Here is a 17,817-nt window from a genome sequence, read left to right on the forward strand (position 1 = left end):
CAAGCTATTCCAATAGCAGTAACTATATCAATGTCAATTCCCGGAAGGGTTTAGATCTAATCTCTGCAACATCTTAACGGCAGTGTATACTAAAGAGTTGATCCTCATTTCCTGTATACATTGAGCAAAGATAGACATTACCAAGAACTTACATCATGGTACCACTCCAGTGTTAGGGTTCCATCAGTGGTGTAACGCGCTTCCAATGAACCCACCTTGAATAGGCGATCTGATGAAGAATGTAATCGCTGCAAAACATTGAACAAGTACAACATACCTCCATTGTCTAGTTCGTTGACTTCAATTGGTAATTCCTCTACGAAATAGCTGTTATCTGTGCTAACAAGTTCCGCTATGAATTCCGTAGAATTCAGGAAATCCTGCTCTGCACACTTAAACGTTTGACAATGCTTAATGCGATGTACATGTAGTTGTGGTGCCATGGAGAGATGTTCAAGACCATCCCTTATCATTGAAGCCATATGGCTACGAGATATCACGAAGTATTGATCTTGGGCAACGTCCTTCATAGTACGTGTTTCTAAGGTAGCTGCCCCCTTGGAGGTATCATCAAAGAGTGAAGGCGTATTTGCTGAACTTTCCTCTGATTTTACTCGTTGCACCTCATCAGGGATTGAGTGCAACAGTATAGCAGGTATTTGATCAGGAGCTTGCTCTAGATGCTTGATACCAAAATCAAAAGGGTCATCATGCTGAGTGGTGGCGCGCAACGTAAGCCCAGCCACCTCGATGTTAAGCTCGGGATAATGGTAAACCGGTACCATGTCCTCAGTTTGAGCTAATGTCACAGCTATTTCTTGACCGTTGGCTGGATGAAATACGGGTATGTTGACATCCATGTTCACATGCTTGGCAAACTTCTTCATACCATCATATTCACCGTGAACTAATACCAAATTCTTTGGTTGAACCTTAGTCTCCATGTTAGAAAATGATAATCAACTTACATGTTTGATGAGCCGCATGATGCCAGCACTGTCAGCGTGAGCTGAGAAAGAGAGATACCTAACTTTGCATTTGACTTCAAAGCTTCCAGAGCTGGTCTTGATTACCTTTTCACCTAGTAAATATGTAATGTACTCCCACCAACAAACCTGATATTAGCTTGTTGCCAGGAGTACCTTGAACTGCATATCCCGGGACCACTATCAAATTTTTTGGATTTGGAGCCCAGAGCTTGCACGCTTTTAGTGATAGTCCGGAATGTACCATTCCAGGCGTGGCGAATAACACCATAGGGCGATCCTCGGTCAAAAAGCTATTCTCAAAAGGTAGCATATGCTCAAGAGAGAAGCAATTATCTCCCATGTTTGGGATATTTCTAGAATCGGTCCACAGAGAATGGAGCTTGTAATAACTTGTAGCTCGTTCGGACAGGCCACCCCCGAAGTAGATAGGAAACCTAAGTTGCAGTTTAGACCAATAAGTGTCAAGAATAATAGCTAGTTCCTGTGCTCTTCCAACCGCAAATACCGGTATAAGTACCTTGCCCTGTGACATTATATCTAATACACAACGTAGCATACCCCTGCAAGAAGACAATCGTGTACGACTGTACATAGCTCCATTTCAGTTGACCTCCTTGCCTGACGTATAATCGAGGCGTATGTTGATTCGCATATCATTATGTCGGGATTCAGGGAAGGAACTCTAGCAGGGCCTAAGTGTTTGTCAGGGGTCATGTTGAAGTCCCCTGTATATAGCACGGATATACCGTCACATTCCACTAAGAACATTGCTGCTCCAAGCACATGTCCGGCATAATATGGCGTAATGCGCATGTTCCCTAGAGTTTGAGATGATTTCAATTGCATTACATGAGCACGAGACAAGCTGTCAGCGACACAGTCCACGGTGTACCCCCAAGGGTCAAATCGGTCAAGCTGCTCGGCGGTAAGCGGCTTGCGCTTTTTATTGCGATTTAGCAAAATGCTGGCACCACGAGTTGAACTTTCAGTTTCTATAGCATCACGGAATCTACTAGTTACCACCTGGGCGCTATCCCTAAGCATGATCGGCCCAAGTCCTCTTGTAGGATAGGTCATAAATACTGGACCCTTGTAGCTGATGCAGCATTTATATGACTATCACCTGACTTACCCTAGGTGCTCCGTTAAAAAAGGTAATGCGCCTATGTGATCCAAGTGAAAATGCGATATGATAGCACAATCAATATTGCTAGTAATATCGTTCAATGACTTCTTCAATGCATACTTCATGGAACTTGCAACATTGTAGTTTCCTATAGCTATGTTACATTTTTAGAATGCAACTTACGTTCGCGTGGTGTCATATTGTTACCATCAGGGCTTGACCCCCGATCTGAAGAACCAGGGTCAGACTTGACTTCTTCATCACCTTCCACCATTGAGCGCATATGCTCATGATAATAAGTGTTATATTTGCGAGAATCTCCTAACAGTTGCAGCTCTGGATACCTACGGTGATCAATGAAACCGCAGTGTGCTCCACAATCGAATAGTATACGCCTAGAGGGAAATGTAACAACCACGCAAGATCGACCAACATCTTGGCCTGCGCCAAGCATGGTAATCTTTACTGTCGACATTTATAAGAATATTATTATCCTGGTCAATCGGAGCGACTTATCCTTGTGCGATTTTGCATGTATTAGAAAAGAATATTATAAAGACACTTGGTACCAGGCATCGATTTAATAGACACGAAAGACCAAATGATCTACAAAAGCGAATACATCACTTTTATACGCAACTTGAAAATGGATTTATTAAACCGCCATGTGTTGAAGAAGTTTTAAACATAAGGGTAACCTTCAATGGTAATTTGCATAACAAGGATTACAATTAATATCCCCCAAAACTATATGCCAAATCCTTAAATGCACGGATAACACTGGTTAATTCATATACCATTTACACATCAATTAGATGTCCTAATATTTCGGCCAAATTCATCAGCGGCTGTGAAGGTAACATAACAAGACAACATTGGCAGTAAAACGATGCATATTAATTCGTCAACCAATAGATGCAACATTCATAAACACACCAACATTATGGAACATCTAATACAGACTTTATAATAACTGGAACTTAAGGAATCTTCACGTTACTTTTGCAGCAGTACCTTACCAGTATCAATGTGCTACACACACACAAGTCAAATTTATAATCAGTATATCAAAATTACTATTGTTTTGATGCACTACCGACCCCTCAATATGGGTAATTTTAGTGTTATATTGACCAATATTGCTTACACATCCCCCCATCTTGCGGGCTGATGTGATGCTTTAATAGGCCCAGAAACAGTGTTTTTATATCAATTACATTAGCCATGTCGGTAAATAAGGGGGATAAGCCCCCGGCGCTTCATAATGAGAAGCGTTTTGTATTCCAAAGCAATCTGAATCGCCTTCTGTCTGAAACCAAAAGAGTGCCACCTAGCTCAACCCCTTGCGCTAAATGCGAGCAAAGAAAGAGGATATGTATATGTTCCACTGTGAATGGCGCTGTTGGCAAAGCTCCGGTGTACGAATTAACCGAGCTGGCAGATACGAAGATCATGCTTTCTGAGTTACGTGATTCTCTCAACGACATCGATATTGAAAAGTGGTCGTACCACACTAAAATCATGGATGAAACATCATTGGTTGTTAAACAGATAGCGGATATTACTACAGTTGTAAATGGGCGAAAGGAACCGGGTGCAGAACTTGTTACCAATGCGTGGGTTAAGCTATATGAGATTCTGGAGTTCTATAAAGTGGTAGAAACCCTTATACCAAGATTGGCTGAGGATGGTGGTACTATAAATTCGTTTCATTTATCTGAATGCCCAGGTGGTTTTATAGCAGCGCTGAATCATGCTATTAAGCAGCGGAATAGCACGGCGAATCTTTCGTGGCAGGCTACTTCGCTAAATCCATACCATGAAGGTAATAGCCATATGGAGTGTCTTGCAGAAGACATACTGTATCGAGATACGGTAACCAACTGGTTAACTGGCTCTGATGAATCTGGCAATATCAACAAGACGGCTAATATTGAGTACATATGGGATCGCGTCAGCAGAGCTAGTAAATTCAACAAGGGGAGAGCACCGGTGCTTGTGGACATTGTAACCGCTGACGGTTCGTTCTGTTGTCAGGCTGATCCAAATAATCAAGAGACCTTAACTGCTCCTTTGAAGTTGTCTGAGGTGGTATGTGCGCTTGGACTCATGAGGGTGGGTGCGATATTCATTCTCAAGATGTTTACGCTCTTTGAGGAGAGCAGTTTATCCATATTCACTATACTCAAGATGTGTTTCAAAACGGTGGAAGTCTACAAACCTCATTTGTCTAAAAGCAATGGTTCTGAAGTATATGTAGTATGTATAGGATTTAATGGTATTACCTCAGTTCTCTTATGCGCTCTTTGCAAAATTATTGACGAATATACCGCATCCAAAGAGCGTCGAGCTATTATACCAAAGGAATGGGTGCCAAGTTCTTTTAGGGCTGAGTTTGTTGATTGCGCTATGATGTTTGCTCAGATACAGTGTCGCAGTCTTCGGCACTGCATGGGTCAATACATGCAAATATCGGATGAAAATCAGTATTTCAAGCGGAAACGTGAGTTCGCTAAACAATTTCTTGCACAGTTTCCCGTAAACCCTATCCCATCGGACTGTCGATTGGTAAAATACATTTCCTTTAGCGATACTGTAATCACTGGGAAGGACACCAGTTCTTTATATCACGTACCAAAGCGTCATTTACCAAATTTGGAATCTAGACGCGTGTTTGCCAAGCGGTATGAGGAACTGCAAAAAGGACGTCAAGAGTTATATCGAACTTCTCGTCAAAAAGAGAATACCTCGCAATTCATAATCCTGTCAGAGGAGGCAACATGTGCTGATTTTGGCCGCAACACAGCTGACCTCTTCGCTTTTGCGAAAACATATAGACCTGCATATCCAGAATTTAGTCTTTCTCCGTTGAGCTTTGACCTTGATCCTAGTTTGATAGACGATTTACGTATGGACCTGAAGCACCAAAAGTATGTAAAAGAATCATGGTTCGTATCGGCACCATTACATGCTCATCACATTCGGATGAGCCACTTTGTCTGCAACGACTTGCTTTACGACGTTATGCACATACGCTTGTTATGCGGCCAGCGCATCCCGGTAGTGACACAGATGGATGTTTTTCTCCATGACGGTGCTTGTGGTGAAGCTATGTCAGATATAAATATACTTCCCAATTCGTGTACTGTTGACCTCGCCTTGGTGGCTAAACAGTTTCTCGATATCAAAAGGTACAAATCATACACGGAAATAACATCCAACCCATCGCAACAGTTTCCGGCAATTTCATTAATGAAGCGTCACAATCTGCCGGGATATCTCATATACAGCTTTTGCCAAAACGGCACTGGTGAATCGTTGATACACTTTGACTCGTCTTATGAACTTCAAGTTATTTTGGATTCTTTCGTGGGTGAAGGCACACTGAAAACTACTTTGGGTTTTAATTACGACCAGCTGCTCTCGCAGCAGGAAGGATACAAATCTCTAACTACACAGCTGCAGGATACCACTTTAAAGAATAGCGTTGATTTTATATTTTGTGACTGTCGACGTTCATCAAATTTTCATCGGGAAGTTTTGTCAGAGGAATTCAAACTAAAACATGTGCTTGTGGCACAATTGATACAGGCATTTTTCTGCCTTTCACCAGGAGGTGACTTGGTAATTGCACTCAGTACGACAATCACTAGATTCACTATCTGTATTATAACCGTCCTGAGAGTTTGTTTCCAAGATGTATATTTATATAGGCCGGAGTCAGTACCACCTTGGACCCAGCGTAGTTATGTAATATGCAGGAAATATAGTGAAGGGGATAACTCTTATATTCGATACTATTTACAGTGCCTCTGGGATGCAATCTGCCTTCATAAGAAATCGGGTCGCGAAGTACTGCAGACACTCCGCCCAGCACACTTTACCCATTTGTCCAGGCAATTGTGGGAGTTTAACACTGGGCTTCTTCTATCACATTTCAATGACCTTGAGATCCATACAAAGAGCGAGCCGGTTGTTAGGCCTCGTGAATTCTACGCAATGGATTTCCTTAAGCAGCACGACTTAGTCGATTTGCTCTATCCTTCGGCTGTAATTGATGCGTTAGGTTCCTGTCGTTTACTATCACTTGAACAAGTTAGTTATATGCGTTCATTATATATATTATGCAGCAACAAAAATGCGACTCTAGTGTGGAACCTCGTGGCAGTGAGAAGCGTGCTCGTACTGAGGACACTGAGGAACATGTTGATACACCTGAAAATTCACCTTCTCAGGACAACTCGCATTCACCGATATGGTCTAGTGACGAAGAATAGCTTTAAGCATAGCGTTAAACATTCAAATACACTAATGTAAATGTAGTTTGTCTTATACTTGTATTGGCGGTATGATTCTTGGCCCTACATTTATATATAAGGCATTAAAGTACGTCATAATGACTATATATACAGTACAAAGAATTCCCAAGTCTTCTGTGCATATATAAGGCTCATATAATACCATAAATTCAGTCACTGCCTCCATAAGTGAATAAATCAGTTGGTATAAAATAACATTAGACTTAGCTTTCATGGTTGAAGTTATCTCTTCTAATACATTGGTATTCATCTATGATCTGATTGTTGATATAGAACCGGCTATCTATATGGCACAAACTAATGATATTTCTAGATTAAACTACAAGGGTTCATCCATTATTTGTGGTTGGCCATTACCAATGGCAAGGCATTTGCCCTATAAATGACATATATTGATAATGGATTCTATACGATAGATAGACGTTATAGTTATGTTTAGACCACATAGTTGTAACTAGAAAACAACTTTATCGCTAGGGTCTATCCAGTTAATGACCTTTAAGTGCTTGCTATGTTTTACAGTTAGGTCAACATCAACTCGTTTTGGCATTGGATCCCTACGATATGTTAAGAATATATAACTATTATATTACCTTGTTGAAGGCAAAGGAAATGCGGAAAGACCTTCTACCTGCACCGATTGACGATAAATCCAGTCAGCAGTATCTTCGAACCCTGAAGGAAATAAGTCAATATATAACCCACTCACCTTTGAAACTGTGTTCTTCCTGATCTACTTCATCGCTAACATGAATATACCCTGTGGGACTTTGGTTTACAATGGATCAATGTCTTACCCAAGTTGTCTCTAAATGCTTGTTCCTTCAATTGTAATCTGGCCTCTTCTAATGTTATCCGGCGATCATGTGGGTTACAAAGACGATTGTGTAGTATGAAATTGAGAAGGCTAAACTCCTTTATAACCTTGAGAATGGTAGATTCTTTAAATCCATATCGCTCGGATATACGCCGAACAGTAAATCGACGTGGGTCTAGATTATGTAGAAAGAATATATATTCTCTCATTAGGGGATCAATTTTGCGATGTGTCGGTAGCTTTACGGGAAATACGCGAGGTAGTAAGCGATTGAGGCCTGTATCTTTCCAGTAATCTTTGTTCTCTGATGTATCCAGCGTCGGGAAGCGCAAGCCACTGTAATCAGTGTATGTATAGTTAAAATTTGTGTCACGACTGTAGAATAGGCTCATCTTGCGATCAGATGAAGTATGTTGATGGAGTCCTATTCGGAATCTCGTGGGTACTTCGAAACCAGGTACCGTCTCATCCGATGTAGGCTTCCAGCCATGATGGTTAGAATTAGCATCGCATGGAACAGAGCTGGAAATATTAAAATAATAACGATAGACAACTACCTTGGGGGTATAGGTGGATCATAAGTTCCATTTAATTGGTTGCTAAGAAGACGATTTTTTAGTGCTAAATTCCCACGGGTAACTTTTTTAATAGTAGAAAAATGCCTACACAATGCATACCACCTTAAAGATACGCCGACGTCTAAATTCCTACAAGTAGACATCGTTGAATCTCAAAATATAGTCGTTATAAAGAATGTTTTAAGAAATCATGTTTAATGAACTACTCATACAGTGTATAGTAAGACGTATTTGTACAGCATGGAAAGAACCGTTCAAAACCACACACAAGTACTGTCTAACTCCACCTTTTAAACATGTGAAAATAGTATTAAAATGTAGTTATATAAATGAATGTAGACAGCTAAAATGCTTCGTAATATTCATGTGTCTATTAGCGCGTTTAGCCAATAGGATCGTTGTAGTTACATATTTAGTAAAGAATGAGCACATTAATGATTGAAAACAGTGTGTATAGCTTTGTTAAGTCTAAATGAAATGCATATAATCATGGAAGCCACTTCCTGTGGAAGCAATTTTATGTGTGTCCATTTAACGGGAATGGGTCGTACTGTGCACGTCGATGCAAGCGAAATATGCGTCGGAAAACGCCTTGTCTCTGACCATAATACGTTTAAACACTTATATAAAGTACCAGCGGCAATAAAATACGGAAAACATTGCTATTCAGTGTTGCTCCGTATGCTGCACTGTGCTACGGATGTGTTTTCATTTATTCAGTTACAAAGGTAATCAACGATGAAGGCACACGTGGCTTTTATCGTTTTTCTTACTTCCGTTTATTACAAATTTACTGTTTGTGAGGAATTGTTTTTACCCAATGACGATGTGTTGTCTGATTTCCCATCATACAGCTACTTTTTGGAGAACGAGCTAGATGACGAATACGAGCGTGATAATGAGGATAGCGTTTACGAGCTCATGTCTAACGATGGTTTTGGTAAGTATAGTTTGATGGATGTTGCTGAAGATGAGGATGAACCAAACCACAGCTTTCTTGAGGTAGATGATGAATACGACGCATTGGATGACGACAATGCTGTATTTTTCCAGACCGAATCGATGGATGTGGATGACAAGTTTCTAGGTGATGAGGATGAGAAGTTTGATGACGTCATCTTCCTCGATGATGATGTGATTGAGCCTCAACACAGTTCTTATCAGCCCATTAAACCACGCGGTACCACTGTAACGTGTGTTGATAACGAGTGCACGATGAACCGTCCCGAGGCAAAGGATGCCAAAAAGGATGGTGAGAAGGAAGGCGAGGAGCAGCCACCAAAGAGGACGTTCTTTAACCACACCCACTCTGCCATCTTGGGTATGCTTTTACTCGGTATTTTGGTGGCCACATGGTACATACTGTACACCAAGGGTTATCTGACGGCACTAAAGAACCGTGTATGTGGTATTTTCCGCCGTGCAGAGGCCTACGAATCGGTTCTTCCAGAGACTTCGGAATCGGATCCGCTTGTTGCCCACTAGGTTCTCTATATATAAAATCCGAACTGTGTTTGGAAAATAGCCTTAGCTAATCATTGGGGATACCACAAGTTGTCACGGCATTGCTTTCATTAGGAACAGTGTTATGTGTGAGGGAATGCCTGTGGCATTACACACTAGAGGCATACTGCGTAGATATGGTCTGTCAGTGTTCCAAATTGGCGAACTGCAGGCCACGTGCAAGGAACACATTTTAATCATTACTTATAGAGTAACTTGTGTGTTTGGATTCCAATAGATGGGGGTTCTGAATAACGCAATATCTAACACATTTTATTCCAAACATCCGTAGATAACTTACTATAAACCAGTAATCTTGGGAAATTTAGTTATTCTAAAATGTCGACATCCTGTGCCGTAAATTCTTCGAGCAATTCTGCTGGTACGTTCAGTTTAGTATATTGACACATGTTACTCAGCACCTGTATTTGAGCTTAAGAATGATACTTGGACGGTTGCACATCAGAATAATACCACTTTGGACATGTCTCGTGTCACAAAAACACAGTCGATCCAGGTGTGCGAGTGCAACGATGTGAAGATTGTCATTCCTGATAAGATAGTATCTCTTTCTTTGGTGATGTGTAACAAGGTTGAAGTACAGCTTAACTCCTGTATCACTGGTATGGAAATCACTAGTTGCAATGGTGTTATGGTACGAGTGTCTAGTAACCTTCCATCAGCGGCCATCGATAAGTGCCAGCAGGTTGCATTCTGGATAACAAGTGCCAATGCGGAGACTATTATGTTCACATCATGCAAATCTGGTGACATGAATGTTAACATTAACCGTAACACTAGTGGCAACGTTGACGAGGACGATTGGATTGAACGTCCAATTCCCGAGCAATATGAGCACCGCTTCAATGCCAAATTGAATCTTGAAAGCAAGCCATCAATGTTATACTGATCTTGTAGATCTGTTTCTTATACACTGCAATATAAAATTGAATTAACAAGCCGAATAACGGGATAGTTAATATTAACCAAAAAACATTTGGGGCATCAAAGATAACTATGAATTATTAGACAGCGTCTTCGTTTTTCTAATTCAGTGGCTCAGACAGTAAAAATGTAATCACTGAAGCCTATACATATTCATGAGTGATCATGTCATCATAGCCCGTGAGTTTTTATATATATTATCCGGTATTAAATGTACGTGTAAAAAAGACCTATGATAGACATTTTATCAGAAAGACGCATCAGTCCTTTGAAGTGTATATATGGGTTCACTGCTTTAGGTTGAAGCGAGCAGCACGCTTCGCACGGCGAGCGCGTTCTGCTTCATCAAGTTCAACACCACCTTCAACTCCTTTTTGCTGTAAAACATGAACAATAAATAATATCAACCTACTTTAAGTCGCCTATCAACACGTGTTCTTTTCTCAGTTTTTGTTGTAGTATCCTGTTGTTTGTTGTTAGTATTTTTAACGTTTTGCTGTTGCTGCTTGTTAGCGTTATTTCTCCTGGGATTAATACGTCTATTGTTCATAACAGGATTTTGCCTGTTGTTATTTGGACCCTTGGTCACCTTGTTAGTCATCGCCAAGGGCTGCTTTCTACCTCTACCATTAGGAACTGGAGACGACTTGGTTGATATGTTAGTATTATTCTTAGTTTCTACGTTTCTTGCCATTTTTCTTGAACGTTTCTTCACCCTGAGCTTGGTCTTGTTTTCAGTAGGTTTGGTATCAGTGGTAAGATTGAATCTCTTGGCTCGAAGGGCTCTCTTTTCTTCCTCACTAAGAGCACCGTTGGTGGTACCTATATGGCATATGACTTGGATACTACAGATATACCTTTGTGAGAGTCGTTACCATCATTCTTCTGTTCGGGCTCGTTTACAGGAGAGCTACTACTGCCGACCAAAGGGCTTGACCCAACGCTTACACTGTCATCCACTAAAGCATTGACGGAGGTTTGGGAAGGAGTCACTTTAGAATGCTGTGCCGATGCGTTTGTTTGGGCATCCTTGCCAGAGTCGTCCGCAGGATCTGGTTTCTCATCATTGTTAAAAGCACTCAGCAGGCGCTGGATTAACTCTTCCTGTTAGGAGTTAATCATTAATGAAATTTGGCCTACCTTCTTGCCATTGGTCTTAAGACCCTTCTCCAAGAGCAGGGCTTTCAATTCAACTAAGGTCTTACGGCGTAATGATTCTTCATCCATTGCGATAGAATATTAAATGAACAATGAATATATAATTTAATGGTGCTTTTCCTTGCGGGTACCCACAAGAATCCTATAGAGGCGCACTAGCGCGACATAGGGTATGAGCACCATCCAGGTAACCAGACAGAGTATGCCATATGCCAACGATATACGCCATAGAAGGCCGCGGCATTTGACAATACGTGTGTTGGTAAAGAAGGAACGTTTCTTTTTATCTACATTGCGGTAAATATCGCTCAGGTCACGTGAAGCATCTGATGTGTATTCAGTCACCACCTTTCCATTAACATCAAAGATCTTTGTACTCCATTTTAATGTTTCTGTCGTACTGTGCATCAATAAGTATAAGCGACTCACTATGTTGACGGTCGTATTCAAATTCCACACCTCCGAAGTTGTTGTACATGTAGGCATTAGGCTTCGTGGCAAATATAGATATTGCAAACGGACGGTATGGGCTTGTTCCATGTTCCAGGAAGGAATGTGTAAGACTACTGGATGTAACTTCAACCACGCCCTAAAGAGTGTAATAATACATCACTATAACTTACGTCCTTCTCGTTAAGTTCACCGTAGTGAACATCTCCCGACAAAAAGATTGGATTTTTGGGTTTAGTTGTTAATAGAAGGTCTACCAGCCTGTCCTTTGCCAGTGGTAGTAGTCCCCAGCTTTCGGTCAAAGGGAAGCGAGTGAATATTTGGAAAGACGATACAATAATGTGCGCTTCAGCAGTCGATCCGTGCAACTGTCCTTGTAGCCACTTCCATTGTTCAGCTCCGAGGGTATCACCTGGGTGATTACAACCGAACCTGAAGTGTATTAGCATGTATATAAAATGTTTATAGCCTATTTAATAACGTTATTGATCAGAAAGTACATATAACGGTTACCATAAAGTACGAGCCATGTAACCTACCCGAAGAAGTAGTTGATTAAGCGGATGGTGGCAAATTTATTTGTATGAATCCTAAGCCATTTACAGGTATCGCACGCACAGTAGTAGTAGCATTCTCGATGGTATCTAACATCGAGAACAATCAATTTCACCTTGTGTTTGGGGTTATCAGGGTCACTAAAGAGCATAGAGAAGTAAGCGCCCTTTCTCTTGCGGCGATAGTGATCCTCGGGTTTATTGAAAAAATCAAGTAGATATTTTTGGCTATGCTCACGATATGCGTATGTCTTGTGTCCGTCATTCACTCCTATAGAGATTGGTATCTAGTATATATAGACATACCAAAGTCATGATCATCATACATTCCGTCAATGTATTTAAATGATGCTGCAAAATCACGGTAATCTTTCGATGCAATCAATTCATCATACTCCTTTTTTAGACAGTGCGGTTCACAGCATCCATTGGCTACGGGATGGTTAATACCGTACTTCATAACATACCAGCATAGACAATATCACCCGTAAAGAGAAACATATCAGGTTTATATCGAACGATAGAGTTCCATATCTTCTGCGGGTGCAATTCTAGCTTCTGGCAGCTTCCGAATCCAAGTTTATTTAGCGGTTCGTTGACTACTTCGTCAGCAGGAAGGCTAACAAGCTTCGTTGAATAATGGCGCTCATAATCGGTTAAAGCATATATTATACGCGGTAGTATTGCGATAAAAAAGAACGACGAAGAAAACGATATCATTATCTCTGGTGTGTGTAAGTCCTTTTAATGTAGATCTGGGCTAAATAATACAGAATAGCATATAATTCGCAGTATCCACATTATTGTCTGATATTATCCCGTATTTATATTTGTGATGACTACCAATGCTTATAAGTGGAGTATAGCGTGAATGCTACATGTTCAAGAGCATAGACATGCTTTGGTTTTGTGGTTGGGTGTGTACCTTTTTTCCAAAATAAATCATTATATAATTTTTATTACATTTATAACCGTAGTGGAATATTTCAAATGTTTGAAAAAGTCAATTGCATAATGCATTTAGTTATATTTTTCTGTATGCCTTATCTGGATTCCTTAATCACTGCATTATGGATACCTATAGCTCAACACATAAAGTGATCTTTTTTATCAGTTGTGTTAGTATATGTTACCATTAGACTTCGAAAATCTATCTATGTTAATTTTAACTAGGATTTACTCCTATAGTAAGTTAATCTACTTTATATGTGCGATACTTAATTCTTGCAAATATGAAGCTTCGTATTACAGAGTGGACGATAGCTACAGAGCATGCCACTAGTAGCATCACTGAAAACAGCAATCCGAACTTCCATTTTAAGGACGTGCATTTTACGATGCGAGTATTGTTTAGGAATGTATTCTCCTTATATTTCACTCCAATGTACGGCTCTAACGGATCACTGGACCCATCGTTGAAACTCCTTTGCAATACGTTTCCATATTCATCCATTAGCTTGACTTCCTGTGTTATATTTCCTGTGTTTTATTATTATTTGTTGATTAAAATACCATTTTCTTTATTCACATCAAAATCGATGATCCCGAAGTTGTTATATCCATATGTACTCTTTTTCCACAGTGAGGATACAACTATCATTGGAATCTTTAGCATGGGTGCCTCCAAAAGCAACGAGTGGGTGAGACTGCTGGATGTAATTTCCACGATACCCTGTACTGAGTTTGAGAAGTTAATATAAATCAACAAAAATATAACTTACATCTCTTTCCATGATTTCTCCCCAGTGAACATCTCCAGAGACGAATACTGTATTTTTGGGCTTTGCTGCTAGTAGCAAATCGACTAGCCTATCCTTGGCTTGTGGTAGAAGCCCCCAACTCTCTGTTATTGGGTAGTAGGTGAATACCTGCATGGATGATATAATGATATGGCTATCTGCATCTGATTTGTAGAGTTGCCCTTGAAGCCATTCCCATTGTTCTTTACCCAGAGCGTCGCCCGGATGGTTGCATCCAAATCCGAAGTAGTAGTTTATAATCCTCCTTATTACAAAAGTATACATGTATATTTTGTACCAATTGCATTTTTGACAAGTGCAATAGTAGAAGCACGCTCGATGGTATCTAACGTCGAGTACTATAATTTTTACCTTTTTGTTTGTTGCGGGATCAACGTATTCAGCGGAATAATACGCTCCTTCTCGTTTACGTCGATAGTGATCTTTAGGTTTACCTAGAAAATCCAATAGTTGCTCTAAAGCTTCCTTTTTATATCGATAGTTTGCATGGCCGTCATTGATACCTATCTGTTGTCTGATGTTGTATCATGTACTTACCCAGGTCGTGGTCATCGTAGACACCGTCTATACGACGTATATTCGCTTTGAAATGTTGGTATACAGGATGTGACACCAATTGTTCATATTTACTTTGCAAGCATTTAGGGCTGCAGCAACCGTATTCTGTAATTACTGTGGCATATGTTTTGGTACATACCTGGATACACAATATCACCTGTATATAGGAATAGGTCAGGATTACTATCTATAATTCTTTGGAATATACCGTTGTTGCCTAGATGTAATTTTTGGCAACTTCCGAATGCTAGTCTACTCAATTTTTCATTATAATGTTCATCTGCCTTGAGTGGTACCAGTTGAGTACCATACCGTGCTTCATAATCTGGTACAGCTCTATCAGCACAGCATATAGCAGCCTGCAACAGATAAAGTGGCAACGCTAATGATATCACCAACATCTTGCCGATGTGTAATATCGGTAAATGTTTGAGTATTACTAAGGCGGACAGCGTTAAAGTGCCACGCGATAACAAGACGCGTGAATATGTATCATTACAGAGAAAAAAGAAATTATACATGTGCTTTCAGTTTGTTTCGACGTTCTTTCGCTTTGGCAATTCTCTTTTCATTCTCCGCTGCGCGTATGTAGTTGTAATCATCCTTTGAGATGATGTCGTTCAGGTACAACTCACGCAGGCAGGTGAAGAAGATACCGCCACTAGTTCGTCTTCTAGAACCATCTGCAATTAAAACTCCGCCATTGCGCTCAATTTGCATGGTTAGGTCAAACACGGTCTTGGACAGCTCCGGTCCTATACGGCTGATACAGCGGTAAATTTGATCGGAGTTAGGCTCCTGCAGAGCGACGGCGATAGTAGACGCCAGGACTCGATTTATATCATCAGGGTCTTCTTCAAATATATTAAGCGTCTCCTTAAGATAATTGCAATAATCCGTGTGGTTCCGCAACTCAGCTAGTTTATAGGGTGTCAGTGCCCAGATGTCCTCGGAGTTAAGGAACGGCTCCTTCTCCACCATGGCGCGTAGGTTGTCGATTATCCCAGAGAGTGCCGATGCGTGGAAAGGTGACCTTCCATTAACATCCACCATGTTGACGACGGCACCTTGGGACAACAGGAATTTCAGATATTCCAGGTTGGACCTGTAAGCTGCATAATGCAATGGCGTCATTTTAGCTGAATCTAGATCGTTTACAGTAGCTCCATGTGCCAGTAAAAGAGATGTTATCTCAATGTTACCCTTGATAGCTGCGAAGTGAATTGCAGGGGAATATACATCCATTAATCTAGCAGGGGCACATTTGTGTTTGAGCAGCGCGAAAATATCAGCTCCTCCATCTATAAGCACTCGAGTTACATCTGTATAATTTTTTGACACTGCAATATGTATAGCTCTCCATCCTTTTTTATCAGCCAGGTTGACATCCACACCGCTGGCCAATAGATATTCCACGCAAGTGACAGATCCAGCTGCACTGGCGTAGTGGAGGGCACTACGACCTACATCGTCTACATAGTTCACATCAATGTTTTTTTGTGCCTTTAGCGATTCAATATCTCCCATGAAAGCTGCTCGGAGTAATTCAACGGGGCTTCGCATGACAGGTTTGGCAGCTGTTTCCTGGTTCTCACGTGGGCTAACCATTGGTTCTGCATGGTTACCGAGCCATGCGCCAAGCTTGTCAATTGCATACTGTTCACTTGGCTCTAATAATGCATTTACATTGGTGCAGCTATCCACAAATTTGTATATGTTGAAATTCAACTGTTCACCTGCCGACGCCAGGCCATCTAGGTATGCCATTTCTTCAACTTCCAAAACGTTGCTCGGTGTAGTAGCGGTACTAAAGTCCCTTTTGACTGAGCATCCTTCTGCGGAACTCCCTATATCTGAATGTGTAGTGGCAGCTGGGGAACACGTAGTGTTAGCATCTGAAATGGGCGTAACCATGTCATGTGACGTCTTGATAGCCTCCACTGGAGTCATCTTTTTGCGTGCGTTTACCTGCTTCGCGCCATCAGCAACGGCACTTTTATCACGCTGTGACCTGTGAATCTTGCCATTTTTAGTTGTTGTAACCACGTTGCCCTTGGAATCACCAGGCCCTGGGGGTGTATCTACTGTGTTAGAGCTATCACATTGCATCGCAGAAGTAGGATTCCGAGGGAAATCATTCAGGTCTTCTGGGTTAATCCTTATCGGTTTCAGATTCTCTCGGTTAGGCTTGGTAACACTGCTTGTAGATTGACTAGGAGGTTGTACTTTAGGGCCACGTTTACCATTTTCCTTGGAACGATTCGGTTTGGTACGTCTAGTATCTGATTTACTGGTGTCTGCTGCAACAGGAGCTACAGCCTGATCATTACTACTCAGAGCATGGTTCTGTAGTATCTGGTTAAATGTCATCATACTTGAAATGAACAGCTTGCCCATATCGCATAATAACTGTTCTTGCGATCCTTTAGAGCCTGGTTGGTTACCATTTGCACTTGCTAGTGCCTGAGTAAAATTGGACAATATGTTGTTAAAGCTATCCGTGGATATACCAGTTGGTGGAGATAGTATAGGCGAGGAAGAAGCATCAGCTGGCGTTGGAGGTGGTGGGATATCAGTTCTTTCCTTTTTATTATTAGCCCTTGTCTTATTCTCAGTTTTCCTGCCACCTTCAGCTGGCTTCCGAGAACTCCTTGCGCCAGAGTGGCGCTTCACCTCAGAGTGCGTAGCAGCCATGTTATGAATATTAACAAGAACTGATTAACACAGATATAATATCCAAATGGAGCAACAATAATTGACAATTCTGTAAAAATATTGATGCAAGCTCCTTTACATAAAGATCCAGTGTGTAACCAATGAGTCGTAACAGTGCCTGATACAACAAATAAAATTTGATCACTAGGCAATAAGTCACCGAACCATTAAGAGAGAAATTAAACAGGTTTCCAATACTCCGATGAAAGGTATAAACATGTACCCTTTTGCTGCACAGACTACAAAAATTGCGATTAGATGTCAATAATAATATAAAATACAAGACTTGCTATACGATCCTGGTAGTATCCCTTGGTAATCTATCGTAAGCGTGGTCCTCAACAC

At 40.9% G+C, this 17,817-nt stretch overlaps 9 protein-coding genes across 9 annotated transcripts; 3 read left to right on the plus strand and 6 right to left on the minus strand.

Moving 5' to 3' along the window:
• Positions 1-26: 26 nt before the first annotated feature.
• On the minus strand, positions 27-2,610 carry BBOV_I003240 (RNA-metabolising metallo-beta-lactamase (Beta-Casp) domain family protein). The gene is made up of 8 exons (XM_051767021.1): positions 2,299-2,610; positions 2,122-2,263; positions 1,548-2,085; positions 1,116-1,512; positions 969-1,081; positions 278-932; positions 153-229; positions 27-111 (listed from the first exon to the last, which is right to left on the minus strand). Exons 1-8 carry the CDS (start codon positions 2,588-2,590, stop codon positions 34-36), a joined length of 2,292 nt encoding a protein of 763 aa, XP_051622986.1. The 5' UTR covers positions 2,591-2,610; the 3' UTR covers positions 27-33.
• A 679-nt stretch (positions 2,611-3,289) lies between these two features.
• Positions 3,290-6,446, plus strand: BBOV_I003250 (ribosomal RNA large subunit methyltransferase J domain containing protein). The gene is made up of 2 exons (XM_001608925.2): positions 3,290-6,210; positions 6,246-6,446. The coding sequence occupies exons 1-2, from the start codon at positions 3,340-3,342 to the stop codon at positions 6,390-6,392; spliced, it is 3,018 nt and encodes a 1,005-aa protein (XP_001608975.1). The 5' UTR covers positions 3,290-3,339; the 3' UTR covers positions 6,393-6,446.
• A 433-nt stretch (positions 6,447-6,879) lies between these two features.
• BBOV_I003260 (uncharacterized protein) lies at positions 6,880-8,028 on the minus strand. The gene is made up of 5 exons (XM_051767790.1): positions 7,809-8,028; positions 7,232-7,773; positions 7,144-7,194; positions 7,028-7,109; positions 6,880-6,991 (listed from the first exon to the last, which is right to left on the minus strand). The coding sequence occupies exons 1-5, from the start codon at positions 7,970-7,972 to the stop codon at positions 6,889-6,891; spliced, it is 942 nt and encodes a 313-aa protein (XP_051622987.1). The 5' UTR covers positions 7,973-8,028; the 3' UTR covers positions 6,880-6,888.
• Positions 8,029-8,439: 411 nt separating this feature from the next.
• On the plus strand, positions 8,440-9,383 carry BBOV_I003270 (uncharacterized protein). Its single transcript, XM_001608927.2, has one exon. It carries the CDS (start codon positions 8,568-8,570, stop codon positions 9,312-9,314), a length of 747 nt encoding a protein of 248 aa, XP_001608977.1. The 5' UTR covers positions 8,440-8,567; the 3' UTR covers positions 9,315-9,383.
• A 257-nt stretch (positions 9,384-9,640) lies between these two features.
• BBOV_I003280 (Adenylate cyclase associated (CAP) C terminal family protein) lies at positions 9,641-10,288 on the plus strand. Its single transcript, XM_001608928.2, has 2 exons — positions 9,641-9,714; positions 9,752-10,288. The coding sequence occupies exons 1-2, from the start codon at positions 9,672-9,674 to the stop codon at positions 10,240-10,242; spliced, it is 534 nt and encodes a 177-aa protein (XP_001608978.1). The 5' UTR covers positions 9,641-9,671; the 3' UTR covers positions 10,243-10,288.
• Positions 10,289-10,493: 205 nt separating this feature from the next.
• Positions 10,494-11,519, minus strand: BBOV_I003290 (SAP domain family protein). The gene is made up of 4 exons (XM_001608929.2): positions 11,418-11,519; positions 11,135-11,381; positions 10,690-11,099; positions 10,494-10,654 (listed from the first exon to the last, which is right to left on the minus strand). Exons 1-4 carry the CDS (start codon positions 11,502-11,504, stop codon positions 10,565-10,567), a joined length of 834 nt encoding a protein of 277 aa, XP_001608979.1. The 5' UTR covers positions 11,505-11,519; the 3' UTR covers positions 10,494-10,564.
• A 14-nt stretch (positions 11,520-11,533) lies between these two features.
• On the minus strand, positions 11,534-13,238 carry BBOV_I003300 (PhoD-like (alkaline) phosphatase family protein). Its single transcript, XM_051767807.1, has 6 exons — positions 12,907-13,238; positions 12,746-12,871; positions 12,425-12,710; positions 12,059-12,317; positions 11,865-12,024; positions 11,534-11,827 (listed from the first exon to the last, which is right to left on the minus strand). The coding sequence occupies exons 1-6, from the start codon at positions 13,157-13,159 to the stop codon at positions 11,541-11,543; spliced, it is 1,371 nt and encodes a 456-aa protein (XP_051622988.1). The 5' UTR covers positions 13,160-13,238; the 3' UTR covers positions 11,534-11,540.
• A 363-nt stretch (positions 13,239-13,601) lies between these two features.
• Positions 13,602-15,178, minus strand: BBOV_I003305 (PhoD-like phosphatase family protein). Its single transcript, XM_051767853.1, has 5 exons — positions 14,897-15,178; positions 14,737-14,862; positions 14,161-14,702; positions 13,952-14,111; positions 13,602-13,918 (listed from the first exon to the last, which is right to left on the minus strand). Exons 1-5 carry the CDS (start codon positions 15,156-15,158, stop codon positions 13,632-13,634), a joined length of 1,377 nt encoding a protein of 458 aa, XP_051623875.1. The 5' UTR covers positions 15,159-15,178; the 3' UTR covers positions 13,602-13,631.
• Positions 15,179-15,250: 72 nt separating this feature from the next.
• Positions 15,251-17,663, minus strand: BBOV_I003310 (Ankyrin repeats (3 copies) family protein). The gene has a single exon (XM_001608931.2). It carries the CDS (start codon positions 17,449-17,451, stop codon positions 15,271-15,273), a length of 2,181 nt encoding a protein of 726 aa, XP_001608981.1. The 5' UTR covers positions 17,452-17,663; the 3' UTR covers positions 15,251-15,270.
• Between the last annotated feature and the right edge of the window lie 154 nt (positions 17,664-17,817).

The sequence above is a fragment of the Babesia bovis genome, chromosome 1 (assembly GCF_000165395.2).
Source record: "Babesia bovis T2Bo chromosome 1, whole genome shotgun sequence".
NCBI lineage: Eukaryota > Apicomplexa > Aconoidasida > Piroplasmida > Babesiidae > Babesia > Babesia bovis.

Coding starts and splice junctions, on each gene's coding strand:
- BBOV_I003240 (XM_051767021.1), bottom strand. CDS start 2,590: ATGTCGACAGTAAAGATTACCATGCTTGGCGCAGGCCAAGATGTTGGT. Junction 2,264..2,298: donor CAATATGACACCACGCGAAC/GTAAGTTGCATT, acceptor ACATAGCTATAG/GAAACTACAATGTTGCAAGT. Junction 230..277: donor CAACGAACTAGACAATGGAG/GTATGTTGTACT, acceptor ATTCTTCATCAG/ATCGCCTATTCAAGGTGGGT.
- BBOV_I003305 (XM_051767853.1), bottom strand. CDS start 15,158: ATGTTGGTGATATCATTAGCGTTGCCACTTTATCTGTTGCAGGCTGCT. Junction 14,863..14,896: donor AGGTGATATTGTGTATCCAG/GTATGTACCAAA, acceptor CAGTAATTACAG/AATACGGTTGCTGCAGCCCT. Junction 14,703..14,736: donor CTACGATGACCACGACCTGG/GTAAGTACATGA, acceptor GACAACAGATAG/GTATCAATGACGGCCATGCA.
- BBOV_I003310 (XM_001608931.2), bottom strand. CDS start 17,451: ATGGCTGCTACGCACTCTGAGGTGAAGCGCCACTCTGGCGCAAGGAGT.
- BBOV_I003290 (XM_001608929.2), bottom strand. CDS start 11,504: ATGGATGAAGAATCATTACGCCGTAAGACCTTAGTTGAATTGAAAGCC. Junction 11,100..11,134: donor TGGTAACGACTCTCACAAAG/GTATATCTGTAG, acceptor TATGCCATATAG/GTACCACCAACGGTGCTCTT. Junction 10,655..10,689: donor GTGTTGATAGGCGACTTAAA/GTAGGTTGATAT, acceptor CATGTTTTACAG/CAAAAAGGAGTTGAAGGTGG.
- BBOV_I003260 (XM_051767790.1), bottom strand. CDS start 7,972: ATGTCTACTTGTAGGAATTTAGACGTCGGCGTATCTTTAAGGTGGTAT. Junction 7,774..7,808: donor GATCCACCTATACCCCCAAG/GTAGTTGTCTAT, acceptor TAATATTTCCAG/CTCTGTTCCATGCGATGCTA. Junction 7,195..7,231: donor AGCATTTAGAGACAACTTGG/GTAAGACATTGA, acceptor AAAGTCCCACAG/GGTATATTCATGTTAGCGAT.
- BBOV_I003250 (XM_001608925.2), top strand. CDS start 3,340: ATGTCGGTAAATAAGGGGGATAAGCCCCCGGCGCTTCATAATGAGAAG. Junction 6,211..6,245: donor GTTTACTATCACTTGAACAA/GTTAGTTATATG, acceptor TATATTATGCAG/CAACAAAAATGCGACTCTAG.
- BBOV_I003270 (XM_001608927.2), top strand. CDS start 8,568: ATGAAGGCACACGTGGCTTTTATCGTTTTTCTTACTTCCGTTTATTAC.
- BBOV_I003280 (XM_001608928.2), top strand. CDS start 9,672: ATGTCGACATCCTGTGCCGTAAATTCTTCGAGCAATTCTGCTG. Junction 9,715..9,751: donor TTCTTCGAGCAATTCTGCTG/GTACGTTCAGTT, acceptor CATGTTACTCAG/CACCTGTATTTGAGCTTAAG.
- BBOV_I003300 (XM_051767807.1), bottom strand. CDS start 13,159: ATGATATCGTTTTCTTCGTCGTTCTTTTTTATCGCAATACTACCGCGT. Junction 12,872..12,906: donor GGGTGATATTGTCTATGCTG/GTATGTTATGAA, acceptor ACCATCCCGTAG/CCAATGGATGCTGTGAACCG. Junction 12,711..12,745: donor GTATGATGATCATGACTTTG/GTATGTCTATAT, acceptor CAATCTCTATAG/GAGTGAATGACGGACACAAG.